Source organism: Mytilus californianus, unplaced genomic scaffold (genome assembly GCF_021869535.1).
Source record: "Mytilus californianus isolate M0D057914Y unplaced genomic scaffold, xbMytCali1.0.p SCAF_2, whole genome shotgun sequence".
Taxonomy (NCBI): Eukaryota; Metazoa; Mollusca; class Bivalvia; order Mytilida; family Mytilidae; genus Mytilus; species Mytilus californianus.
This window is the reverse complement of record NW_026262668.1, coordinates 41,962,535-41,989,256: the sequence shown is the minus strand read 5'-3', so window position 1 is coordinate 41,989,256 and position 26,722 is coordinate 41,962,535. Positions and strand designations below refer to the sequence as shown.

The 26,722-nt window shown below is 31.2% G+C and overlaps 1 protein-coding gene across 1 annotated transcript in view; it reads left to right on the top strand.

Moving 5' to 3' along the window:
• The window catches only part of LOC127728961 (mucin-5AC-like), a 243,755-nt gene extending 233,297 nt beyond the window's left edge, over nt 1-10,458 (top strand). The window contains exons 72-73 of the mRNA XM_052236541.1: nt 9,346-9,403; nt 9,972-10,458. Of these exons, the coding sequence (XP_052092501.1) occupies nt 9,346-9,403; nt 9,972-10,303 (390 nt within the window). The 3' untranslated portion in view covers nt 10,304-10,458. The remainder of the gene's footprint in view (nt 1-9,345; nt 9,404-9,971) is intronic.
• The last annotated feature ends 16,264 nt before the right edge of the window (nt 10,459-26,722 follow it).

Sequence of the window (26,722 nt, the reverse complement as noted above, 5' to 3'; positions counted from 1 at the left end):
GTCAAAGAGAAACAGACAAACCATGGCAAAAAACAGAAAGACAAACGTGTTTCAGTCCACAAAACACTAATAAGAAACCTTAAGATTAAAACAAACAAAAAAAAACCCAAGCAAAAAACGGGTAGTGATCTTGGATATGTTGAAATGTGGTAGTGTGAGCGGGGCATGGTGTCCAGTTGACACATATTCTTGTTTTTTTTTTGTTGAGCCTGCAACATTTATGTCGCAAAAGTGAGATATAGCAATCCTCAATTCCATTGTCAGCGTCAGCATTTAGGTTCAGTTTGTGGATAAAGTTTTTTTAGACATCAAAAACCTTGTCATGCCAATTTAATGAAATTTGGACAGAAGCATGTTTATGACATAATACAGTATCTAGAGTAAAAATTTTGAAAATATTTATTTTCATTTTTAGCTCACCTGGCCCAAAGGGCCAAGTGAGCTTTTCTCATCACTTGGCGTCTGTCGTCCGTCATCTGTCGTCCGTCGTCCGTTAACTTTTACAAAAATCTTCTCCTCTGAAACTACTTGGCCAAATTTAACCAAACGTAGCCACAATCATCATTGGGGTATCTAGTTTAAAAAATGTGTCCGGTGACCCGGCCAACCAACCAAGATGGCCGCCATGGCTAAAAATAGAACATAGGGGTAAAATGTAGATTTTGGCTATATCTCTGAAACCAAAGCATTTAGAGCAAATCTGATGAGGAGTAAAATTGTTTATCAGGTCAAGATCTATCTACCCGTTGTTGGGTTGCTGCCCCTGAATTGGTAATTTTAAGGAAATTTTGCTGTTTTTGGTTATTATCTTGAATATTATTATAGATAGAGATAAACTGTAAACAGCAATTATGTTCAGCAAGTAAGATCTACAAATAAGTCAACTTGACCAAAATGGTCAGTTGACCCCTTAAGGCGTTATTGCCCTTTATAGTCAATTTTTAACCATTTTTCGTAAATTTTTGTAATCTTTTACAAAAATCTTCTCCTCTGAAACTACTAAAACAAATTTAACCAAACTTGTCCACAATTATCATTAGGGTATGTAGTTTAAAAAATGTGTCCGATGACCCCGCCCGCGAACCAAGATGGCCGACATGGCTAAAAAATAGTACATAGGGTAATATGCAATTTTTGGCTCATATCTCTGAAACCAAAGCATTTAGAGCAAATTTGACAAGGATAAAATTGTTCATTAGGTCAAGATCTATCTGCCCTGAAATTTTCAGACCAATCAGGCAACACGTTGTTGGGTTGCTGCCCCTGAATTGGTAATTTTAAGAAAATTTTGCAACTTTTGGTTATTATCTTGAATATTATTATAGATAGAGATAAACTGTAGACAGCAATAATGTACAGCAAAGTAAGATCTACAAATAAGTCAACATGACCAAAATTGTCATAAATTTTGTAAATTTTTACAAAATATTTTACACTGTAACTACTGGGCCATGTTCATTAATGATTATAGATAGAGATAAATGTAAGCAGCAAGAATGTTCAGTAAAGTAAGATCTACAAACACATCACCATCACCAAAACACAATTTTGTCATGAATCCATCTGTGTCCTTTGTTTAATATGCACATAGACCAAGGTGAGCGACACAGGCTCTTTAGAGCCTCTAGTTATGTATTAATGATAAATGGACTAAGTTTTTTACAGTTAACATTCAGATTTAGTCTGAGGTTAAAGTTTTTCAGTCATCAAAAACTTTGTCAAACCTTCATGGAATTTTATGAAATTTGGACAGAAGCTTGTTTATGACCAAAATACAGTATCAAGAGCATATTATAATTTTGACAATAGTAATTTTCATTTTTCTGTATTATACTGATAAATGGACTTAGTTTTTGTGATACGATTGCTGTCAAGCAATCTGTAGACTTTTAGGGTTTACTCCTTTCCAAGGCTCTCATGTCAACCGTTTTGTGCTTTATATTTAGGAACAACTCAGATCCCAAAGATTGTTGTGTTTTAAAGAGTAAAACAAACAAACAGGTTGAATTAAACAACTTTCTGGTCATTTTCTTCTGATAATCGTCATATCTCCTTTTTTTAATTAGAGTTTATTTTTCGATATGGAAATCAGTATTAAGCAGTATCTATATTTAGGGTTTCATATATTTAGCAACACATCAGACTGGGAATTCCCCTGTTTTGTTAAAATGCAAGAGACATGTTGTCCTCAATCAAAACATAATTCTAACGGTTTGTTTATGTAATTAAGCACATGCATAGTTTTCTTGACCTTTAGAGGCATGAGAATATATGGTTGCTCTGGATTCCCCATGCCATAGATTGATTTGCAACTCAAAAGGTCCTTTCTGTGTTTTTATACAACGGAAAAAAAAATTTGCAGTGGTATATTGGTATCACGTCGTCGTTGTCCGAAGACATTTGGTTTAACCAAAAGGTTCAATACCACAAAAGGAAGGTTGGGATTGTTTTTGGGGGTGATGGTCCCAACTGTTTAGGAATTAGGGGCCAAACAAATTTCTTTTGGGGGGGGGGGGCAATTTTTTTCCTCACAAGAAAATTCTCTTCAAATTTTATTTTTTTTGGAGGGTGGGTAAAAAAAAAATTTTTTTTGGGGGAGGTCAATTTTTTTTTCCTCAAGATTTAAGAAATTGTCAATTTTTCCAAAGAAAAAAATTGGGGGTCACAATTTATTTTGATCATTCTTTGTATATAGTCTGAAAACAGATTTACTCAGTATTGCGCAACAGCACAGTGTATTGCACAACAGCAAGAAATCTTCAGTTGAATATAAATTCAAATCATACAACCAATTTCAAGTTCCTTGACTACATTTATTCTGTGTCAGAAACCTATAATGTGTCACATATTTAATTACAATCCAAATTCTGATCTGTATCAAGCTTGAATATTGTGTCCATTTTAGCCCCAACTGTTCAGGGTTGGACCTCTGCGGATGTATCCAGCTGGGCTCGGCAAAGCAGTTTATTAATCCGCTATTAAGGGTTATTGTTGTTGCATTATTAACTCAAAAAATGTAGTTAACCAGCATAATGATAGAAGTAGAAGTAAAAAAAACCCTTAGCATAAATGGAGTCTTCCATATTATCAACGCTATTACTGTGACTTGACTATGGGTGTTACTGTTCACCTGTACCTATTGTTCAACCAGATTGTAATATTGACAATACAATTGGGACATTTAAATTGACCAGTTGGTTTTGTTAAGATTTAAATCTACCTTGATGCTACCTGTAAAGATTTTTATTCACCTAACCAAAACTTTTGCATGCTTTTTTTCCTGAAGTTTTTCTTAATCTAGGATTATTCTTTAAAACAAATTGAAAGGGAAGAAAATATTTTTGATCACTCATGTATTTTAATTTAAGAGTCTACCTGGATGCTGTCCTATCACTTCACCTGTTTAATTGTTACTGATGTAGTATAAATGAGATAGGTTTTTCAAAACTTATAAATATGGCATCAAGGCTTCAATTTTTATCTTTGTTGAATAACATAATATGCATTCAGTCTAAATTAGTTTATATGGTATGAATAATGCTAGAATATGACCACTTATATATGATAACTAGACACAAACTTATTTCATGGTCTTATATTTACTAAAAACTGCGGATTTAATAAAAAAATCCTTCTCTCATGTTTTTTATTAGAGAATCCAAAAACAGGTAAAGAAATAAACATTGTTATTAGTCTTTTTGTTATTGAAATGGATGTTTCCCTGAAATAATTGGTCATACAAATGCCAAAAAAACACAACATTTAGAAGGAAAAACAGATTTTTATTTTCCTGTCATTTAAAATTTTAGGAGTAAGCAAGCCAGATCAAGACTATATGTTTTTTTTGCAGGGAATTTAGTTGCATGTTGTATAATTCACTACATTTCCACTTAATGTTTTCATAGCCAAATACTATGAGTGCTTGGATTTCTTGTATATTGTTGAAAAAAAACCTTTTTAATATCTCTTTGGCTTTTTCTAATGGGAAATAACTCAAAATAATTTTTTTTTCCTTCTCTGGAAATCTGAACTACTTGACTTATTTCCAGGATTAATAAACACCAGAACAACTGTGCATTCCTTCATTTAGACATTTGTTTTTACACTTATTGACATGTTCCTTGTACAAATTGTTTATGCGTATTCATATTGAAATATCAAAATCATATTTGAATGAACTATTTTATTTACTCTAATATTGACACTGATATTTTACATCTCATCCAGTATTCCATTTTCTTTATCTGAAATAATTTATAACATTTTCCTAATTTTATGAAAGTTTTCGAATATTTGTTTACGTTTTTCACTATATAACTAGATTTTCTCTCTATATCCATATTCTGTTTAATTTCCCATGATATATATATCCCCAAAAACAGGTACAGAATTTTGCAATATTTGATTATTTCCATTATCATATTTAAAATGATTATCCTCACTTTACAAATATTTTGGATAAGTTTATTCATATATTTTCACTATATCACTTGATTTTACTATATCCACAGTATTGAGTTTTTATTTCGTTTACCAAAGTATATGTTCCAATTAAACAATATTAGATCCAGAACTTTCTAATGATTATTTCCAATTTCACATTCACGTTATCCAAACGTTAGGAATATTTTGGAATACTTTACTTTTTCTTTTCACTTTATCACTACATTGGACTATATCCACTATATGAATTTAACATTTTGTTTCATTTCCATGATATATATCCCATTTAAACAGGTGAATCACTTTTATAATATATCCCAAAATTTATAATAAATGTTTTCAAAATTGCATTTAAAGCCACAGACACATGTTGAAATTATTTCTCCTTCTTGCATTCAAGTTTTGATTTTTTATAACCTTTTAGATAACTTAATCCATATTATGCAAATTGAATTTCCTTGAGTGAACACAGTTTTTTTTGCACAAAAGTCCTCTTATAATAGATTTCAAAGAAAAACACTGCAAGGTATACTCCAATATTATTATGAATTTTACATGTACATCATCATGTTAAAGCCACACAACACATTTTGAATGAATTAATTCCCTCTTGATACCTTCATGTCAATCCATTCGTGGAAAAAACAAGTCACATTTCATGAAGCAAAATTACTATAAAAAGGCATCTGAGAAGTGAATTCAAATAAAATGAATCCAATATGTTATGCACATTGATTCCATCAAATATCATAATCCAAAATATAAATCTTGAAGGGACATTATAAAGAAATGCACAACATATAATCCATCTGAAAATTGAAACTGAAAACACCTGAATAGCTATTTCTTGTTTCACTGACAACTGGACAATACAATGTATGAGGGTTAAAGATTTAAAGAATCATTTATTATGTAAAAACAGTTTCAATTTTCATACATATTAATATGCAGTTTATAAAATATTTTACTGATTAAGATTTTTTGGTAAATTTCAGAAATATTATCAATACTGAGGATTTAAAACAATGAAAACCAAAAATATTTCTATCCTTTCAATTTTTTGATAGAATAATCCTAAGTCAAGAAAAACTTCATGAAAAAAGCATGCTGAAATTTTGGGTTAGGTGAATAAAAAACTGTACAGGTAACATCAAGGTAGATTTAAATCTAACAATACCAACTGGTCAATTTAAATGTCCGTATTGTATTGTCAATGTTTCAATCTGGTTGAACAATAGGTACAGGTAAACAGTAACACCCATAGTCAAGTCACAGTAAGAAACTTACATGCCACTTATCGCTCACAGTTGATCAAATGTTTTTAAAAAAGTCAAATTCATTTAAAATGTTTTTAATATGTAAGTAATCATTAGGTGTGTTAATTTTCTATTATTTCTAAAACTGTCTCGGTGGTCTAGTGGTTGCATGTTCGCCTTGAGTGACTTTAAAATTGCTATTTGCTGCTTCTCCGCTAAGCAGGTGGCATTAAGGAGTAAGAGCAAAGACTGGTTGGCTGGGAGTCAGAATAATGTGTCCAGGTAAGGTGACATGTCTTCCTGCGGACTGTTACCTTGTGAACTAGCATGTTAAAAATCTGGCTCAGTGTGTTGATCTAGTACAAAGTAGTGTTAATATTACATTAACATGTTCTTGTCCTGAATATATTATATTAATTTGCAGCTGGACATTATGCAGCCATCCATCATCATCATCTATTATTTCTGTTTTGTTAAAAATCTGGGTAGATCAGTAATGAACTCGGCCATCAATAGATTACCTATGAATAGACTATTCCATTCAAGTTAGGGGTATACTTGTTGATAGACTATTCCATTCAAGTTAAATCTTCATGGAAGAGAAGACTTGTAATAATCAAAAGACAGTGTCCAGAGCAATAAAAAATTGCATTTGTCTGTGTATTACTTGTAATTGGACTTGGTTGGTTTTTTTTACTTTTCACTTTTAGTTATTTTGGCCATTATTTAAAGTGCAAAAACTATAATTAGATTGAATTAAATAGGGAATACATATGCAGTTGAATTATTTTTGAGAAAGAATACTTATATCAATTGAAACAATGGCAATCGTATCCCTCAGAGCGATCAAGCTCTTTGATTTTTACAGTTAACATTCAGATTTAGTCTGAGGCAAAATTTTGAATATTTATTTCATTTTTAACCGAAGGAAAATAATCAGATATTGATTTGGTGATGTATGGCGGGCGACTGCCAAACATTGTCCATTCAATAACTTGAAAAGGCTTTGACGAAATCTTTTCAAATTTATATATGTTGTTTCCTGTGACTAAATGAAGATCAAGTTTGATTTTCACGATTTTAGCTTTTATCATTGTTGAGTTGTAGACCTTTAAATTGTGAAAAGTGATATTTAAAACCTTACTTTTTAAATTACTTAGATTGATTTTGGCCTTTCCATTTCTGAACCCTACAAAAATTCATTTATTTTTTTACTTGATCTTGTTTGAGGGTCCAGATTTGCAAATATCATCATGCCCCTTTATAACTTGGAAAATTGCTAATTTTTTATGCCCCCGCCGTAGCGGTGATGGCATTAAGTTTTACCCTTGTCCGTCTGTATGTACGTACGTCCGTACGTCCCAAAATTGGTTTCCGTTCTCTAACTTGAGTTTGCCTCAACCAAATGTTATGAAACTTATACACAATGCTTATTACCACAAAACACAGATCAAGTTTGAATTTTGGTGGCGTCACTTAAACCGTTCTAGAGTTATGCTCCTTTATAAATGGGAAAATTGCAAAAAAATTATTTTATTCTAAATATCAAGTAATTTTTAAAAATTTGAGTTATCTTCCTTTGTCCATGATTATAGTTGAATCAACTACAAACAATGCTTTATACAATGCAATGTTTAATTTTGACTTCCACTGATAAAACACAGATCAAGTTGAATTTGGGTAGTATCACTTTAACCATTATTGAATTATGCCCCTTTATTAATCGAAAGATTGCAAAAATTTTAGTTTCCATTCTGTAACTTAAGTTTGCCCCAACCAAACATTATGAAACCTATACACAATATTCATTATCACAAAACTAAGATCAAGTACAAATTTTTTGTTTCCGTTTTCTAACTTAAGTTTGCATCAACCAAATGTTATGAAACTTATACACAATGCTTATTACTACATAATACAGATTAAGTACGAAATTTGGTGGCGACACTTTTACCATTCTTGATTTATGTCCCTTTATAAACATAAAAATTGCTGAATTTTTAGCTCACTGGGGCCCTTCGGGCCCCATGTGAGCTTATGCCATCACTTGGCGTCCGTCGTCGTCGTAAACTATTTCAAAAATCTTCTCCTCTGAAACTACTGGGCCAAATACCTTCAAACTTTAACTAACTGTTCTTTAGGGTATATAGTTTATAAATTGTATCCGAAGTTTTGATCCATCGACAAACATGGCCGCCATTGCTAAAAATAGAACATAGGGGTCAAATGCAGTTTTTGGCTTATATCTCAAAAACTAAAGCTTTTAGAGCAAATATGACAGGGGTAAAATTGTTCAGTTGGTCAAGATCTATCAGCTCTGAAATTTTCAGATGAATCAAACAACCCATTGTTGGGTTGCTGCCACCGAATTGGTAGAAATTTTGCAGTTTTTTGTTATTATTTTGAATATTTTTTAGATATATATAAACTGTAAGCAGCAATAATGTTCAGCAAAGTAAGATCTACAAAAAAGTTAATATGACCAAAATTGTCAATTGACTCCTTAAGGAGTTATTGCCCTTTAAAGACAATTTTACACAATTTGTTCATCAAGTTTTCTAATATTTAAAAATCTTCTCCTCTGAAATGCAGATGAGCGATTCAGGCTCTTGAGAGCCTCTTGTTTAGTTTGTCTCAACCAAATGTTATAAAACTTATACACAACCGTTCTAGAGTTATGCGTGTTTACAAATAGAAAAATTGCTGAATTTTTAGTTTCTGTTCTCATTATTAAACCTATACACAATATTCATTACCACAAAGAATTAAACTAAGATCAAGTACAATTTTTTTGTTTCCGTTTTCTAACTTTAGTTTGCCTCAACCAAATTTTATGAGACTTACACACACATTGCTTATTACCACAAAACTCAGATCAAGTTCAATTTTGGGTAGCGTCACTTTTACTGTTCTTCAGTTATGTCCCTTTATAACTATATGATATGCAAGCGGAGGCATCATCTGTGTCCACATGTGGACACTATCCACATTTATTTGTTTCTGCACTGTAACTTTGTGTTCGTTTGTTCGTCTCATCCAAATTTTATGAAACTCATACACAATGCTCAGAACCACAACACGCATACAGTGTTTGAATTTGAGCAGTGAGTCATTTACCATTCTAGAATCATGCCCCTTCTTAAATTGGAAAATTGCAAAGCTTGAGCAGGGGCATTCGTATCTTAGACACATTCTTCTTTTATTAAGGATTAAGAAATAATGTCAGAAGCAAACATTTGAAAATATATGTTTTTTTCATTTTCAGTATTTTTCTGATGGATGGACTTAGTTTTTTACAGTTTACATTTACAGAAAGTCTTGGATTGAATTTTATTTACATGATAAATTTTGTAAACCTTGATGGATTGTTATAAAATTTGGATAGAAGCTGATCTTCAAGACCAAGAAATAGCATCTAAAGAAAAAATTCTGTATTTGACTGATAAATGAACTCACTTTTTAAGTCAACATTACAATTTTACGTTGACAGCACCAATTGCAGGCGAGACAAAGGGTTCCATAGAACCCCTTACAATTAAAAAAAAATGGTTCTTATGGAAAAATATTTTTTAGGTTTAAAAATTTGATATCCTTGGTTTGTTTTACTATTCAATAGCCATAAATGCTATGTATGATTTTATTTCAGAATAAAACATCGTACGACTCTACTGGTTGTTGCCAAACATGCAAGGTTACTATTAAGCGTAAGTTTATATCATCTCACCTATATATATTAATATGTCATTTCTGGTTTTATAATATTGTTGGGTTATTTCTCATAAATGTATGCCTCATATCTCCTTTTATTCCTATTTCTAAAGTGGGCTTTCTTAAATGAATTGTGAATAAAACTCATTTTTCATAACAAAATGTTTGTACATGTACCATTATCTGACTGAATGTTTTTTCCAATTAACAAACATTTTCAGTCATGAAGTCTTATAGTGTACCCATGTTTACTGTACAGATACATATATAGTTTAAACAAGTAAATCTGTTTTTAAAATAGTTTGCAAATACAGAAAGAAAATAAAAACAAAAGTCTCAAACATAAATTCTCAAATGAAAATGAGTCAAAATTAGTGGCAAATGTCTATCAATCTTACCCCTTTGGAAAAAAAAGGAACTGGTAACTAGAATTTCCTGTGACATCTGGCTTTGATGTTTTTGGAAGTTGCAATTGAAGTTTTGCAGGTATTAATAATCAAATAATTTTAGAATTGACTGGAAAAAAAAAGAAAGTCTCTATCATCTATCTTTTTTTTTCTTCAGAAAATGCATCCCAGTGTTCAACATGTATGCCACGTCTCATGTTCCGTGAAACATCAAGAAGTGTAGGATTCTTTACAGTAACCAACTCAATTGGTATCACATGTAAAAATACTGACCCAGTTCAAGACCTAATGGAATGTTCTGGATATTGTTCCTCACATGCACAATACACAGCTATCATGCAAGGATTTAACAACAAATGTAACTGTTGTCAGCCAACAACTACATCAGACAAAACAGTAAAACTTACATGTACTGATGGTACCACAATGAACAAAACATACAAAGTACCAGATACCTGTGGTTGTCAGGCATGCTCGGCTGGTCGGTGAACTAGAAACAAAAAAAAAGGAACTTGGTAATCTCACGGATAACTAATCTTGCTCACGTTAAAGGACATGTTATTTTTGTTAATTATTTTGGTTTTTTTTTCTTGTTAATTGTCAATATATATTGTTTAATAATTAATAAATTTATGCATCCCAAAGTTTGGGTTTTCTTCTGACTGACACTTACTACATGATTTATGATTTCGAAATTTTATGTTTGTGATGCTTAAATCTCAATCATGCTCCAGTGATTTTGCTTTTATTGCATTGTTTGATTCTTGCATCTTAGTGTTTCGAAATTAGCATTCCCTCCCCTAGTCATGCTACAGTGACTTGTTAAAATTGCATTGTAAAATATGTCAAGTTTTATCATTTTGTTGGTTAAACGTGAATTGTGTATGAGAGGCAGTGATGTTTTATAGCAACACATATCAGTTTCAGATCCCTCTCTAATATAAATAGGGGGCCTCGGTGGCCAAGTGGTCTAAGTAGTCGAAATACTGTATCACTAGCCAGTCAATACTGAGGTGAGTTCGAATCCCGCACGGGGCAGGTGCACTCGACTCCAATCTTAATTGACTAAGATTGTCAGTTTTCCTATCGAAGGTCTGTGTTTTTTTCAGGGCACTTCGGCTTCCTCCATCAATAAAAACTGACTGCCACGAAATAGCACAATAGTGTTGAAAGTGGCATTAAACACCGATCAATCAATCAATCAATGAAACTAATATAAATAGCATGCTCTCCTTTAGTGTGGGAGTTTAGTAGTTTGATCCAACATCAAACATCAACATCAAGTCTTTCAAATTGGTATTTGTTGCTCTCCCCAATGCAGCTGGCATTTAGGACTAAGTATAAATGAATACTGGGTATGATTCTTAATAATGTGTCAGAGTAGGTCAACTTTCACATTATGAGCTGATTTTGTGCTAACGAGGTGAACTAACATGGTGGGTATGTTTACATTGAATCCTATGAAAAGTGACATGTTTTTTGGCAAGTCAGAAACTATTTTAGATGCAAGAAGTCTTAAATTGATCGTATCATTTTCTGTTTTCCAATTTTAAACCTTAAATCTGTTAAAATTACTTTCTGAAATACTAATAAATGTTTCAAATATTTTTGGATATTTTACACTCATTTACATTTGGAAAAATAAGTAATGCTGCTGAACCAAGATGGCGTCAACTATTATACAGTTTCTACAGAATCTCAGTAGTTGAGAGTCAATATGCAATATGCATATAATCTAGATGAAGATTACTTGCTCAGAAAGGTGTCATCCTTACAGTCAAACATGTATTAAGAGATTACCCTTTGGCTAATATAATAGAAACTGGTCACAGAAAAAAGGTCTCTTCAAAGTTTCAGTTTATCTATGGTGGGACTAGAGAAAAGTGACCTCTTAATAAAGGTGACTGCTTGAGCTGGTTTGTCTGTTCATGTAAATGTACATAACAGTACAACTCTCAAAACACAAATAAAATGTAACAATATATTACAGAAGGCACAATTTTTTCAAACAGTATACAAAGCACAGCCCGTACGAAATAAGGCATACCGGTATTATGCCTGGAAAACTGGTAACGTGTACAAATCCAGCAATTACAGGCATAGAAAAAAGTGGTAAACCTGGCATAAATTTTTCTAAGGGCGTAAAACTGTTGGAAGGGCGTAAATTTTGATACCTAGAATGCTTTGTTGCAAAGAATCATGGGAATGTTTTTCAAATTTGGCTCTCTGGTATTAGCTTGCAAGAGTTGGACATATGGTAGCTTGATAATATTCAGTTGAAGTTTGCTTTTTTGTGCTTTTTGGAAGAATTTGAAATTGGAATTATGGATTCAAATTGATGGATGAGAAATGAAAGGAAAGAATGGGTAATGATAATTCTGTGAGTTTTTAAAAATGACTAGTATTTTAGTCATTTTATATAATGCCTATCAATTGATGATAGGCATTTAGTAAATTGCCTAAAAATTCAGTCATTTTACAAAATGTCTAAATTAGAAAATACCTGTAACATATATGTTTCTTTTGTAAGTACGTTGGATACTGTGTTGTCTTATTGTTTGTGGTTTGAATTCTGTATTTTCGGTACATTTCGCATATGTCTTATTTGTCAGTATAGTCGAGTTTACATTCCCATTTTCCATAGATAAAGTATTGTGTTAGTCCAAATAATTATGATGTCATCACAGCATTAATTTAAAATGGCCTTTCAAGACTGTCATAATCATGATAATTATTTGGACTAGTATTGTGAAAATAATTGTGAATTTTTGGATCTCGTTCCATATAATTGTATGAATTTCAAGATTATATATACGTCACATTTGTGTCGTTGATCCATTCATGTGACACGCAGTTTGTGGTGTCCTGTGCTGTCGTTAATGTGAGATGTCCGTTGTTATTCGGCGGTTTACATGTTGTAATGTACTATTATATCATTTATTTATGCATTTCTCTGTGGTAAGTGTTCTTGCGTTTGTTTGTACTGTACTGTCACGTAATGTTGTCATTTTAGCGATATTTTTTAACATTGCCATATAAGAGGGAGGTTTGGCTAGCCATAAAACCAACCCACCATTAATATTTTTCTGAAAATGTCCTTACTAAGTCAGGAATATGGCAGTTGTTATCAAATAGTCAGTTTCTATGTATGTTGGCATTTGTTTTTGTTGCAGTTCCGTGTTTCTGTTGTTCCGTTGTTTTCCTCTTATAGTTGATGTGTTTCCCTCGGTTTTAGTTTTTATCCGGATTTGTTTTCTTTTAATCGATTTATGACTTTTGAACAGCGGTATACTACTATTGCTTTCATTTATATACTTGTTGTACTGCAAATAAATTCATCATAGATAATTAAGATAGAATAAAATTATTACAAAAATGCAGAAATAATTTATGAAGGTTTTATCTCTTCAATTTTTTCATGAGTGTTGAAATAGTTCATTCTAGCATTCTATAAAAAAATGATATAACTTAAATAATGTAGTTTGGAATTTTCATTAACAGAAAAGACCCAAACTCATGCAAGAAATGAAAAGCAAAAATAATTAATGCTATACAGAGACTTTTAACGCGAATTATGACGATCAGGACAAAAGGTGTAGCTTTTGCAAACAAAAAATGAGTTAGGGAGCTACCATTTGATTTTTAGGGGGGGGGGGGCTAGGATGAAATTTGAAAAAAAGGCAGGACAGGAGTTTTGAGTAGAAAAAAAGGCAGGATGAGCAACTTGGCAAAAAAAAAGGCAGTATGACATTTTATGTAAAAAAAGTCAGGATAAACTAATAAAAAAAAAAAAGGCAGGACCGAATAGAGTGAAAAATAAAAAGGCAGGACAGAGATTACAACTTAAAAAAAATGCAGGACAAAATTTTTCATAAGAAACACCTTATTCCCACGCACTAGGAACCAGGTTTCACAACACAATCTATCTGTGAATTCATATAGAGAATCTCAGAAAGACACAATCAGGAATAGGAATGATTTTAACTACCCACACAATACACCTAATAGAAAGAACAGTGATCGTAGTGACAGACGACGAATCTCTGAGGCTCCAGATGCTAACCCCTACCAAAGGTCACCCAACATGTACTATGACAGAAAGCCAGAACACACTTATAATATGGGTTTTGATCATCAGACTTTAGCCGCTAGTATCGCATCGGCAGTAGCAAGTGTTTTTCACCATTATGGATCTTAGGAAAATAAGCTTAATGTTGACTATAAGATAACTCTTACTAATTAAAATATGTATTTTGATATATTAAGAACTGATCATACATTTTGATTATTATTATTTCCATAAACTTCTTGTAGAAGTTATATTTTGTTGGTATTTTCTTTTAGCATGTAGAGAAAGGATTAGCCAAGGATGGCAAAAGAAAATATTGTAATACTTAGAATTAATTATAGTTCTGGAAATATTAAGTAATTTTCCAGCTTGTATCCTAGTAGAAGGCGAGCACTTTTATTTTATTTCTTCTAGAATATAGTTAAGCAAATACTTAAAGCAAGTAAAGTTTCGGCCTTGAAATTTATACAAATACTAATAGTAACTTTTTATTTTATTTTATTTTTTATTTTAATTTCTCTTTCTATCTGTTCTGCAATTCACCAACCCCTGTGCAATTTGAAATGTTAATTCAAAATTTAGATTTTAATCATGTGTATTAAAGTATCAAAGCAATTATCTATCAGCTCTTGGAATGTTAATGGAATGTTTAAAAGAATAAGTGGTAACAGAGTTTGTAAACTAGATGATAATATTATTTTTCAAATTATGACTGCAGATATTGTTTGTTTTTCAGAAACACATATCCCCTCCAAAGAGATTTTAAACTATGATGGTTATACATTTTTTGTAAACTGTAGGTCCTCTGATTCAAATAAGGTTAGAGGCGGTTTAGCTACTTTTTTTAAGAAGGAAATATTATCAGGTGTAAAGTTGATGGATAAATCCATAGATGATATAATGTGGTTCAAACTAGACAAGAATTTTTTCAGTTTTGATAGAAATGTATATTTATGTTTCCTATATATTCCCCCTTCCAACTCATCTTACACGTTAAGAACAAATTTTGATAAACAAATTTTTGAGAAACTTGAAACAGATATTGCTAAATATAGTATATCAGGGGACGTTTTCCTCATGGGAGATCTAAATGCACATATTAACTGTAAAGAGTTAGATTTCATAACAAATGAAGTAGATGACAGTTTAGACAACTTTCTTCCCACTAATTATGTCGCAGATAGTGTATGCAAATTTAGAAATACTCAAGTACACCAAAAAACTAATAACTATGGAAAACTTACACTTGACTTATGCACAGAATCTCAATTAAGAATCCTTAACGGAAGAACACTTGGTGATTCGAAAGGTAAAATCACTTTCTATAATCATAATGGTGTGTCTATTGTAACCCGAATAATTCAGTCGTTATATTCCACTGCTCTACGATGGCTACATTAACGCCTGAAAGACTTGTCAATAAAAAATCGTCAAATAATCATTCGGAATTAGCTCGGGATTTACATATCTCGATAACATTGAGCTATTAGCTGATTGGCTCTCTCTCTCACAGAGAGCACCAATCAAAATCCTGGATTCGTGACGCGTTTTTTATTGTATAAAGAATTCAGGCCCTCGCGAGTGGGAGAGTCGATCACGGGGAGGGACTGAATTATTCGAGTTATGTCTATTGATGACTATTGCTTATGCTCATCTGAATTTTTACCAAATATTGTCAATTTTAGTGTAGGTCAATATGAACCAACAATCTCTGATCACTGTCCAATTTCAATAACCATACTATCTCAATTAGTAAAGGAGCCATTGAATAATTATGTAAAGCCTACTCTTAGAAGAGTTAAATGGACTAATAAACGAGAAGAAATTTTTAAGTCTAATATGTTAAAATTAAACTTTAAAACTATTAACTCGGAATAAGATAATTTAACCCAAAAAATGGATGCAAATAATGCACTTGATTCCACTTTAGCTCAAAGTGTTAATGACACAGTCTCAAGTATATCATCAATATTATACAATGCTGCTTTTTTAAGTAATAATGATAAAACCCCTGTTATAGCCAGGAGAAGTAAACGAAGAAAAGCAAAAACGCCATATTATGATAATGAATGTGAATCTTAATATAGGTCTCTAAAAAGTCTGACTAGAAAATTGTGTACTGAGCCCTGGAATGATAGTCTTAGACACAAAGTATTATATCATAAAAAGGAACTAAATAAAGTCATAAGGAAAAAATATAGACAATTTAGACATAAAATGATAAAACAGATTATAGATTCAAATAATAGCTGTTCAGATGATTTTTGGAAAACTATTAAAAAACTAAAAAAGGAGAACTTCAAGGATCCTAGCTCTAACATACAACCTAAAGAATGGTTTGAATATTTTAATAAATTAATGAATATTGATTATGATAAAAATGTACTTAACGATCAGAAAATTTATACTGCTTTTAATGATTGTAATACTGAGATTTTAAACAGTTATATTACAACTGAGGAGGTGGTTATTGCAGCTAAATCTTTAAAGAATAATAAAGCAAGTGGTTCAGATTGTATTACAAATGAAATGTTGCAAATAACTTGTAATATGAATATTGATGTTAATGTAAAATTGTTTAATCTTATTCTTAAGTCTGGTATTTACCCAACTTTATGGAGAGAAAATTTTATTAAGCCCATTTTTAAGGGTGGGTGTTTTAATTATCCATCTAATTATCGAGGTATAGCCCTTTCAAGTTGTTTAGGAAAATTCTTTCTTAAAGTTTTATATAGTAGATTAGAAAAATATCTTGAAGGAAATAAAATTACTTGTCGTGAGCAAATTGAATTTAGAAAGGGAAGTCGAACAAGTGATCATGTTTTGACTCTTAAAACTATTATTGATCAGGCATTTAAATCATCAAAAAAGATATATGCCTGTTTTATAGATTTCAGGAAGGCATTTGATACTATTAACAGGGAGGCTCTCTTTTACAAATTGTCTTATTACAACATAGATGGCCTCTTTTTCGGTATAATGAAAGATATGTATAAAGAGGTTTTGTACTCCGTGAAGATCTCTGATGGTGTCACTGATTTTTTTTAATTCCACAGTTGGGGTAAAACAAGGGTGTATTTTAAGTCCGACATTATTTTCTTTATATATTAATGATTTACCCCCTATTTTTGACTCCACATGTGATCCGCCCAAGTTAGATGATAATGATATTTCATGTTTGTTATATGCTGATGATTTAGTTCTTATTTCTGAAACTGCTTATGGCCTACAAAAATGCCTTGATAAGCTTAGTTTATATTGCACTAGTTGGGATTTAATAGTAAATCTTGACAAAACCAAAATTATGATTTTTAACAAATCTGGTTAAAAACTTACAAAAGACAAGTTTGTATTTAATGATAATGTTTTGGAACACTGTACAGAATATAAATATTTGGGTATACTGTTTAAACCCTCTTGTAGTTTTACTGAGGCAGTGAGACTTCTTTGTAAAAAAGCCTCAAAAGCTATATTTTGTATTAGAAAACTGTTTTTTTCTGAAGATATTAATGTTTTACCTCACCTCAAGCTTTTTGATGCTTGTGTTAAACCTATACTTCTTTATTGTAGTGAATTTGGTCTCTATATATGATTAAAGATATTACAAATCTAGAGTCAAAATATTGGTCATTGGCTACCAATAAAATTCAGATTAAATTTGCAAAAACTTTAATTGGAGTAAATAAAACAGCTGTTAATTTAGCAGTACTAGCTGAACTTGGTATGTATCCAGTTTTTATAGAAGCATTAAAACTGTCAATTGGCTTCTGGTTGCATGTGATAAAATCTGGCAATAATTGTTTACTTAAAGATGTATGTAGTTCAAACCTGCAATTAACTAATGGATTTGCGAAAAAGATTGAACAGCTACTTGCTACATTAAATTTTTCACATGTTTGGGAAAATCATGATACTATTTCAAAAAGGCGTTTATTATATGCACTTCATACCAAACTTAATGATAGATATCTGAATTATTGGAAAGAAAATATTTTTTGTGATGATAAATCATTGCACGGTAATAAGCTCAGAACATATAGGCAACTTAAAGAAAATTACAAATTGGAAACCTATTTATTGTTAAATATTGACAGAAAAGTAATAGGACATTTTGCCAAAATTAGCATAAGTAATAGTGTTCTTAAAATTGAACAAGGACGACACACTAAAACACATGTAGAAGAAAGAATTTATCCCTTGTGTCTTTTAGAAGTAGAAGATGAATTTCATTTCACTATAATATGTACAAAACTAAATACAATTAGAGAACAATTATTTTCCAAAATTAGTGAAATAGTTCCCTCTTTTTTAAATATGACTAATGAAGCAAGATTTAAATTTTGTATACCTGTGGTGAGACTGATATAATTAAAATTATTGTAAAATTCATAAGCACCATGTATAATTCTAGAAATGCTTTATTGAGTACTTAATAACTTTGTGGTACCACCTCCTCAGCAGAGATTATATACATTCATTTATTATTGTAACAATATTTTCTTTTAATAATGGAGGGGATATACAGTTATATATATATAATGTTTATAATGTGGTCAGATTTTGTTTGTATGTTTATGTATTGTCTTGGTAACAATCCTATAATTTTGGATTGTGAACCAATAAAATTATCTTATCTTATCTTATCTTATCTTATCTTATCTTATCTTATCTCCTAGCCCCCATAAAAATCAAATGGTAGCTCACTCATGTGGCATACGACAATTTCTAATTTTTATAGGACATAGCTGCGGGACTGTAGCTCTGATGGTCCTTGTGATATTTTTGTTGAGCATGCGGAATTTATTTCGTGAAAGCGAGGCATAGCGATCCTAGATTTTTTCGTCAGCGTCGGCGGCGTCAACATTCAGGTTCAATATGTGGTTAAAGTTTTTTTTAGAAAACAATAACTTTGAAAGTAGAATACATTTGTTACATAAATATGGGCTGTTTATTGGACAATACAATACACATGTAAAAATTTTCGGTATTATACTGAAAAATGGAATTAGTCTTTTTACAGTTAACAATCAGATTTAGTCTGTGGTTAAAGTTTTTTTTAGACATCAAAAAGTTTGTCAAACCTACAGGGAATTTTATGAAATTTGGGCGGAAGCTTGTTCACACTATGTAAACGGTGTCCTCGATGGGGTCTCACAAATTAGCGACAAGAAGCGACAAGAAGAATAATTTAGCGACAAGAAGACTTAAAATTACTTATTCCAAATAAATATATTAACAAAATACGCATTTAGATGTTTTTTTTGTAATAGAAGGGCAGTAATACAGTGATTTTCATTTTTAATGCCCCCGCCGTAGCGGAGGGGGCATTAAGTTTTACCCTTGTCCGTCCGTACTTCCCAAAGTTGGTTTCCGTTCTCTAACTTAAGTTTGCCTCAACCAAATTTTATGAAATTTATACACAATGCTTATTTCAACAAAACACAGATCAAGTTTGAATTTTGGTGGCGTCACTTTTACCGTTCTACAGTTATACCCCTTTACAAATGGAAAAATTGCTGAATTTTTCGTTTCCGTTCTCTAACTTTAGTTTGCCTTTACCAATTGTTATAAAACTTATACACAATACTTATTACCACAAAACTCAGATCAAGTACAAATTTGGGTAGCGTCACTTTTACCGTTCTTCAGTTATGCCCCTTTATAACTTTATATGATATGCAAGCCGGGGCATCATCTGTGTCCCATGGACACATTCCTTATTTATTTTTTTATTATATTGATAGATGAAGAAATTAAACATTTGTAAAGAAGAACAGGGATTGTCTAGTTTTTATTAAATATAAAGAATATGTTTAAGATAATGTATTTACTGTTTTCAGCAAAGTCAGAGTATGAATAAATGAATTACTGTGACTTGACTATAGGTGTTGCTGTTTACCTTTATCTATTATTCAACCAGATTGTAAAATTGACAATACAATCGGGACATTTAAATTGACCAGTTGGTATTGTTAGAGTTGAGTCTACCTTGATGCTACCTGTACAGTTTTTTATTCACCTAACCCAACCTTACAGCATGCTTTTTTCCTTAAGTTTTTCTTTACCTAGGGTTATTCTATTATAAAATTGATAGGGAAGAAAATATTATTAATTTTCATTGTTTTAGGTCCCCAATATAGATGATAAATCGAATTTTGACCCAAAAATTTAAATCAGTCAAAGATTCTCTTAACAGCATGTTAATATGTATGACAATTAAAACTGTTTTTAAATAATAAATGAATCTTTAAATTGTTAACCCTTATACATAGTATTGTCCAGTTGTCAGTGAAACAAGAAATAGCTATTCAGGTGTTTTCAGTTTCAGTTTTCAGATGGATATGTTATGCATTTCTTCTTATATCCCTTCAAATTTTTCATTTTGGATTATTATTCGCAGTGTTTGAAATCTATTTGAATCAATGTGCATAAAAAATTGGGATTTATTTTATTTGAATTCACTTCTTAGATGCCATTTAAGTTTGCTTCTTAAAATGTGACTTTGACTGGATTGTCATAAATGTATCAAGGAGGAAATAATTCATTCAAAATGTTGTGTGTGGCTTTTACATGATGATGTACATATAAAAGCCAAAATAATTTTGGAGTATAGCTTGCAGTGTTTTTCTTTGAAATCTATTAGGATTTTTGTGCATAAAAATACTGTGTTCACTCAAGGGAATTCACTTTTTATAAGATGGGATTAAGTTAATCTAAAAGGTAAAAAAAAATCAAAACTGGAATGAAAGTAGGAGAAATAAGTTCAACCAACATGTTTCTATGGCTTTAAATGTTAAATGTGATTTTGAAAATAATCATTCTGGATCTAATATGAAGATGATTCACCTGTTTACTTTTGAATATATATCATGGAAATGAAATAAAATGTGAATACAGTGGATATAGTCATATCTAGTGATGGGGTGAATAATAAAAGTAAAATATTCCCAAAAAATTCATAACATGAGGATAACAATTTTGAATGTGACATTGGAAATAATCATTATAAAATTCTGGATCTGATATTGTTTAATTGGGATATATATCATGGAAAATGAAATAAAAACTGAATACTGAGGATATAGTAAAATCAAGTGATTTAGGGGAAAATATGAATAAAATATCCCAAAAATTTGTAATGTGATATTGGAAATAATCAAAAATTACAAAATTCTGGATCTAATATAAAGACTCTGCACCTGTTTAATTGGGATATATATTATGGGAAATTAAAGAGAATACTTTGGATATAGAAAAAAATCTAGTGATATAGTGAAAAATGTAAGAAAATATTCCAAAAAATTAATAGATTTAGGAAAATATTTCAAAATTACTTCAAATAATGAAACTGGAATACTGGATGGAATGTCAAAAATCTGTGTCAATAAATAAATAAATAAATAAACAGTTTATTCATAACTATTATTTTTTATATTTTACTATGCATAAACACTTTGTACAAGGCTCACGTCAATAAGTATTGAACAAATGTTTAAATGAAAGAATGCACACATTTGTTCTGGTGTTTATTAATCCTGGAAAATTATGGAAATTAAAAATAATTAAGATTTACACAAGAGTTAAAAAAAAATATAGTAATATCCCATTAGAAAAAGCCAAAGAGATGAAAGAGGACTTTTCAATGATATAAAAGAAATCCAAGCACTCATAGTATTTGGCTATGAAAATATTAAGAGGAAATATAGTGCATTATATGACATGCAATTAAATACCCTGCAAGAAAAAAAACAACATATATATTCTTGTTCTGGCTTGCTCACTCCTTAAATTTGAAAATGACATTAAAGTAAAAAATCTCTCGTATTCCTTCTAAATGTAAAATTGTTTCTTTGGCAATTGTATGGCCATTTACGAATACATTTATTTCAATGAAAAAAAGACTGTAATTTCAATGTATATTTCCTTTACTCATTTTAGGATTCTCTAAAGAAAAACATTGGGAAACGAAATTAAAAAAAAATCAGCAGTTTTTAGCAAAAATTAGAACATGGAATCATTTGCATATTGTGGTCATACTCAAGTTTTTTCATACCATATACAGTGTATGCTTATTTAAACTGTAGGCATGTTATGATATTTACTGAAATTAGCACTGTTTTTTACAATTTTAAATGGGACAGGTTACAAAATTTCTTAATTGATCATATACTATTTAATTTCATTTCCTAATAACAGCTTTACATTATTATTGTTGTTATCCTTATTATTGTTATTGGAATAGATGAGCCTTTTTTAAAATATCAAATGATATTTTCCTGAAATTTTGCTGTTTTCATCTATAAATAAACAATAGTCAGTTTAAAGTTTGAACAAAATTTAACCACTGAACAGGTGAAGTCACTTCATGGACCTTTCATAGGTAAATCCATCAAGGTAGATTCTTACTGGTTCAGAGTGATTTAAATCTGGCAACTGGTCAATTTAAATGTCCCAACTGTATTGTCAATTTTACAATCTGGTTGAACAATAGGTAAAGGTGAACAGCAACACCTATAGACAAGTCACAGTAAGATAAATATAGAGTCGGCATAATAGATTATAATCTCTTAATTCATTTGATCTTATTAATGATATGCTCTACGCTGTACTCTTATTATATCAATGCGATGCTTCATTTGTAGAACGCTCAGATACGCTTTGTTATACTGTAAGCATGTTTCTAGACAAAACGACAAGGAGGTGGTTCTACCTTGAGTTCTATATATTTTGTTTTATAATAGTAATATTTACATTCATAAATAACATAATCATTATACGCTATGTACATGGTGGTTTGCCAATTTTTGAAGATGCTTCATTTGTAGAACTCTTAGCCACGCTTTGCCATCTTTATTATTTAAGCGTGTTTCCATACCCCACGACGAGGAGGTGGTTCTACCTTGAGGTCCATATTTTGTTTTATTTTATTATATCATTGTTATATTCATTATAGTAATATTTACATTCATATCTATCATAATCTTTATACATTATGTACATGGTGATCTGCCAATCTGATAAACCGTAGACATTTTTACCACTTAGGCTCACTGTATTTTAGCCCTTTTTGAAGATATAGTTTTAGCACTTTTAGTACGTTTCCTTTGACAAGGCTTATGTGCACATGCACTTGTTTTGGGGATTGTCAGCCCACCACCTGTTGATGTGGTGGACTAAGGATTTTTGTTTACCTTTCTCCCGTAAGTCAAGAATTTTTTCAATGCAAATGCCTTTTCTTTGTCCGATTTAATCTGCCCGAGAGATTTTGTGCATTGTAAATGGCTAAATGAGGAGCTTAGCTCAAAGTCTCCATGTCCATAAATTGCGCCATTGACAAAGACTTTTTTGCAACTATATTTCTATGTGAATTTTATTAATCAACTCTGGCAGTTTTTCCGGCTGCGACACAATGTGATACATCAAATGAGAAATGCGATACGCGTGTCCCTTGTTTCATTGCTACAATAACATCCAATTACCACCTTTAACTTTGTACACGCGTCAGACTATACAATTACACGCGCCAGAATATACAATCATTGTAAATAGTGAACACCTGTTGAAAACTCAATATTGTTTTTAATTACCTTTAATATTCAATCATCTTTAAACTTTGCATAAACATGATACATATCGTTTAATGCGGCAATGCACAAAATAAAATGATGTAAAATGATCACGTTTCAATTACGTTTTCCTCTTGTTTGAAATAAATGATTTCAGTTCATTGTATTTCACAAATTATGTCTGTATTTTCTGGACAATGGTGCGCATATAATGCATTTTGCATGCAGTCAGTTTTTATATATATAAGACAAAGAGAGTGTTAAAAAAATTATAAGATAAATATATAATTGTTCTAAAACACAAGTAAAAATTAATATCATAATATGACAGGGAAAACGTACTGTCAGAGTGATTATCCCCGGCTTAGTATATTTCTAGGATTTTGATTGGTTAACGCACGTCGTTACAAAACCCATAGCCCCTGGGTGTTGCTAACCCATATACCCGGACGTTGCTACCCATTACAATGGGGAACATCATCCTTAGTTCCATGGTTGTTCCTTGTGAAATATCGAATTCTGTAGATTATCCATGATCTCTGTAATTAAAATTTTTAATCAACTAACGATTTTATCTTATTATGTCGATCATTTGCACTCATTTTAGTAAATGCATTACTTGGCTGCCACATTGTCAATGAATGGGACTACTGACCTAGCTATGCAAATGACCCACGTTGACGTCACACCGTCTATGATGCAACTCTCACAACATTGAGCGCCAAATTCGATCCATTCCCGTTTCTCTGTCTCTGGATTAAAAACGTCTTATATTTGACTATCTGTAGGGTTCTACCAAAGGTAGTACCCTACATCCCGTTAAAAATATGTCAAATTCCCAAATTTCAATAAAAGATTTTTAAAAAATGAAAAAAAACGTTGCTTTCACGTTACATTTTGTGGTTGAATTTCTCTAAAAATCGCAAGATTTGGACTAAGACCGGGGATAAATTCGTTATCTACGTTCATATCCGTAGATATGGATATTTTGACACCCTTCAGTACCCTGTACACCTTTCGGCTTCGCCTCAGGGTGTACTTGGATACTTCAGGGTGTTAAAATATCCATATCTACGGATATGAACAACTTATAATATTTGCTGTAATACATATCACAAATAAATGTAGCAATTAGATCTATGTTTCAAAAATGTTTGATGCTTTATTACTATAAAAATTGACTTTTTCTAGAAATTTATATTTATTGATAGAATATTAACTTTTTTGTCGCTAAATTTGTTTTCTTGTCGCTAATTTTGACTTCTTGTCGCTTCTTGTCGCTAAATTATTCTTCGTGTCGCTTCTTGTCGCTAACTATTGAGACCGCCTCGAAATGTGCCTTCGCGTTCTCAATGTACTGTGACTTCCAATTTGCAACATCAAATGACAACAGAACATTCAGATTGGTATGTTCTTTATTTTAATAACATGATGTATTATAGAATGAATTTAATTGCATATTTACATAAAAATAATAATACAATTAAAAAGAATCGGGGTGTATTGCCCGACTGGGACTATTATACCAGAGACATATAAATATATGCCTCTGATTGTACCAAGGATCACTATACAAATCCTTGATTATACTAACGGTTAATATATTATGTCCAAGATTGCCATAACGTTCGATGGCGTTCCAAGATTTTTGACAATTCAGATAGAAAATATTGTTACAAATGCCAAAGCATGAATTAAACCCCTCTTCAAAAGCATTTATCTTTGATATAGAACAAGCATAGTCCTTAATACTGCTGTATACTTTTACATGGAATGAATATACATGATCAGTTTATTTTGCCCGTGACTGTGACTTCGGGTTCATTTTAGTCCTGTGTACTGTGACTTCTTGTACAAAACGATTTTGAATGTACTGCGACTTCATGTTAAACAAATGCAATGTGATTTCAGTCCCTTAAATCGTTTCATCTTTGGCATATCTAGGCTTTTGAGACATTATATAAAGGTTGGTTTCATTTGACCTTTATTAGTTTTACGAAGAATCTGTATTTTGTGACTGTTGCATTCGTTGTTCCTTTTGAGTTATTCAGTTTTTAAATAATTGTTTTGTCGAGTCCACTTTGCGAAGGACCCATTCACTCATGATGATTCAGTTATTACTGTGTTGAGAGGTCCTTAGCACAGAACGACATACTGGAGCATACTATCATGGATATAAAGAGTTGAGATGCAAACAGTTTCCAGATTCTGACTATTTTCTGAAATATATTGATAAGCTTGATGTCTATACACATTTGATAATGGTGGTGATGGATAACGAGAATGATATGCCTTTTGATGATGATATGCCTTTTGATGATGATATGCAAAGTAGTATCGAACTTTTACCAGAGGTCATAATTTTTTCAAGGAAAACGAGCAGCTTGAAACATTTCATTTTTTTCTCTCACAATAGTCAAAGACAAAATTTTCCACCAAACCAATATTCGTCTCTCCTGTTTATAAATATAGTTAAACTACTAAGTTCAGATATTATTGGGCAAATGATATATTCGGATGCAAATAAATAATTCTGGCGAATTGGGAGTAAATTCTTCGATTTATTTATTTATAAAATCCACTTTCAAAATTTTAAATGGAGGTTTAGCACAGTTCAACTTTGCCGTGCCATCAAGGTCAAATGTACAAGCTTACCAACTGTATCAAAGTAGTGAAATGAAACTAGGATTACTTCAGCACATGCTTGAAATAAAATATACAAGATTTATATAGACGGCAAAAAACTAAAAATGCCCTCTAAATCAATTTGCGATAGTGTAGATCTCTTTAAAAAGAACCCTTAGCCTTATGGGTCATTATCAAAAAAACATGCAAAACTATGTTATTTGGTCTTTTCAAGTCAAAAGACATGTAACTATATCAAAATGTATCAAAATAACTATTGCATATGAAAGATATGAATGTTTTGTGATACACTATACACAGTTTACAGTATGAAATGTTATAAAAACATTCTTATTTTTTTCTCAAACCCTTGGATATAGCCAGCATCAACTGTTATTTTTTACTATAAATCCCTTCAGACCTGAAATAGGGCTATTATTCATATCATTTGTTATTAGAAATTATCACTTTTTATTGCATTTGATACATACAAACATTTTTTTAATGATTTGGAAGGTGTATGTTGGTTTTATAATAAAAAATTTAACCAAAAGGAAAAGTCTCATTTTTTAAGTCAATGGTGTAACCAAAAGACAAATTGGTAGGGTAAGAGTTATCTTTTTCAATATTTCAGCATTTACAATAGTT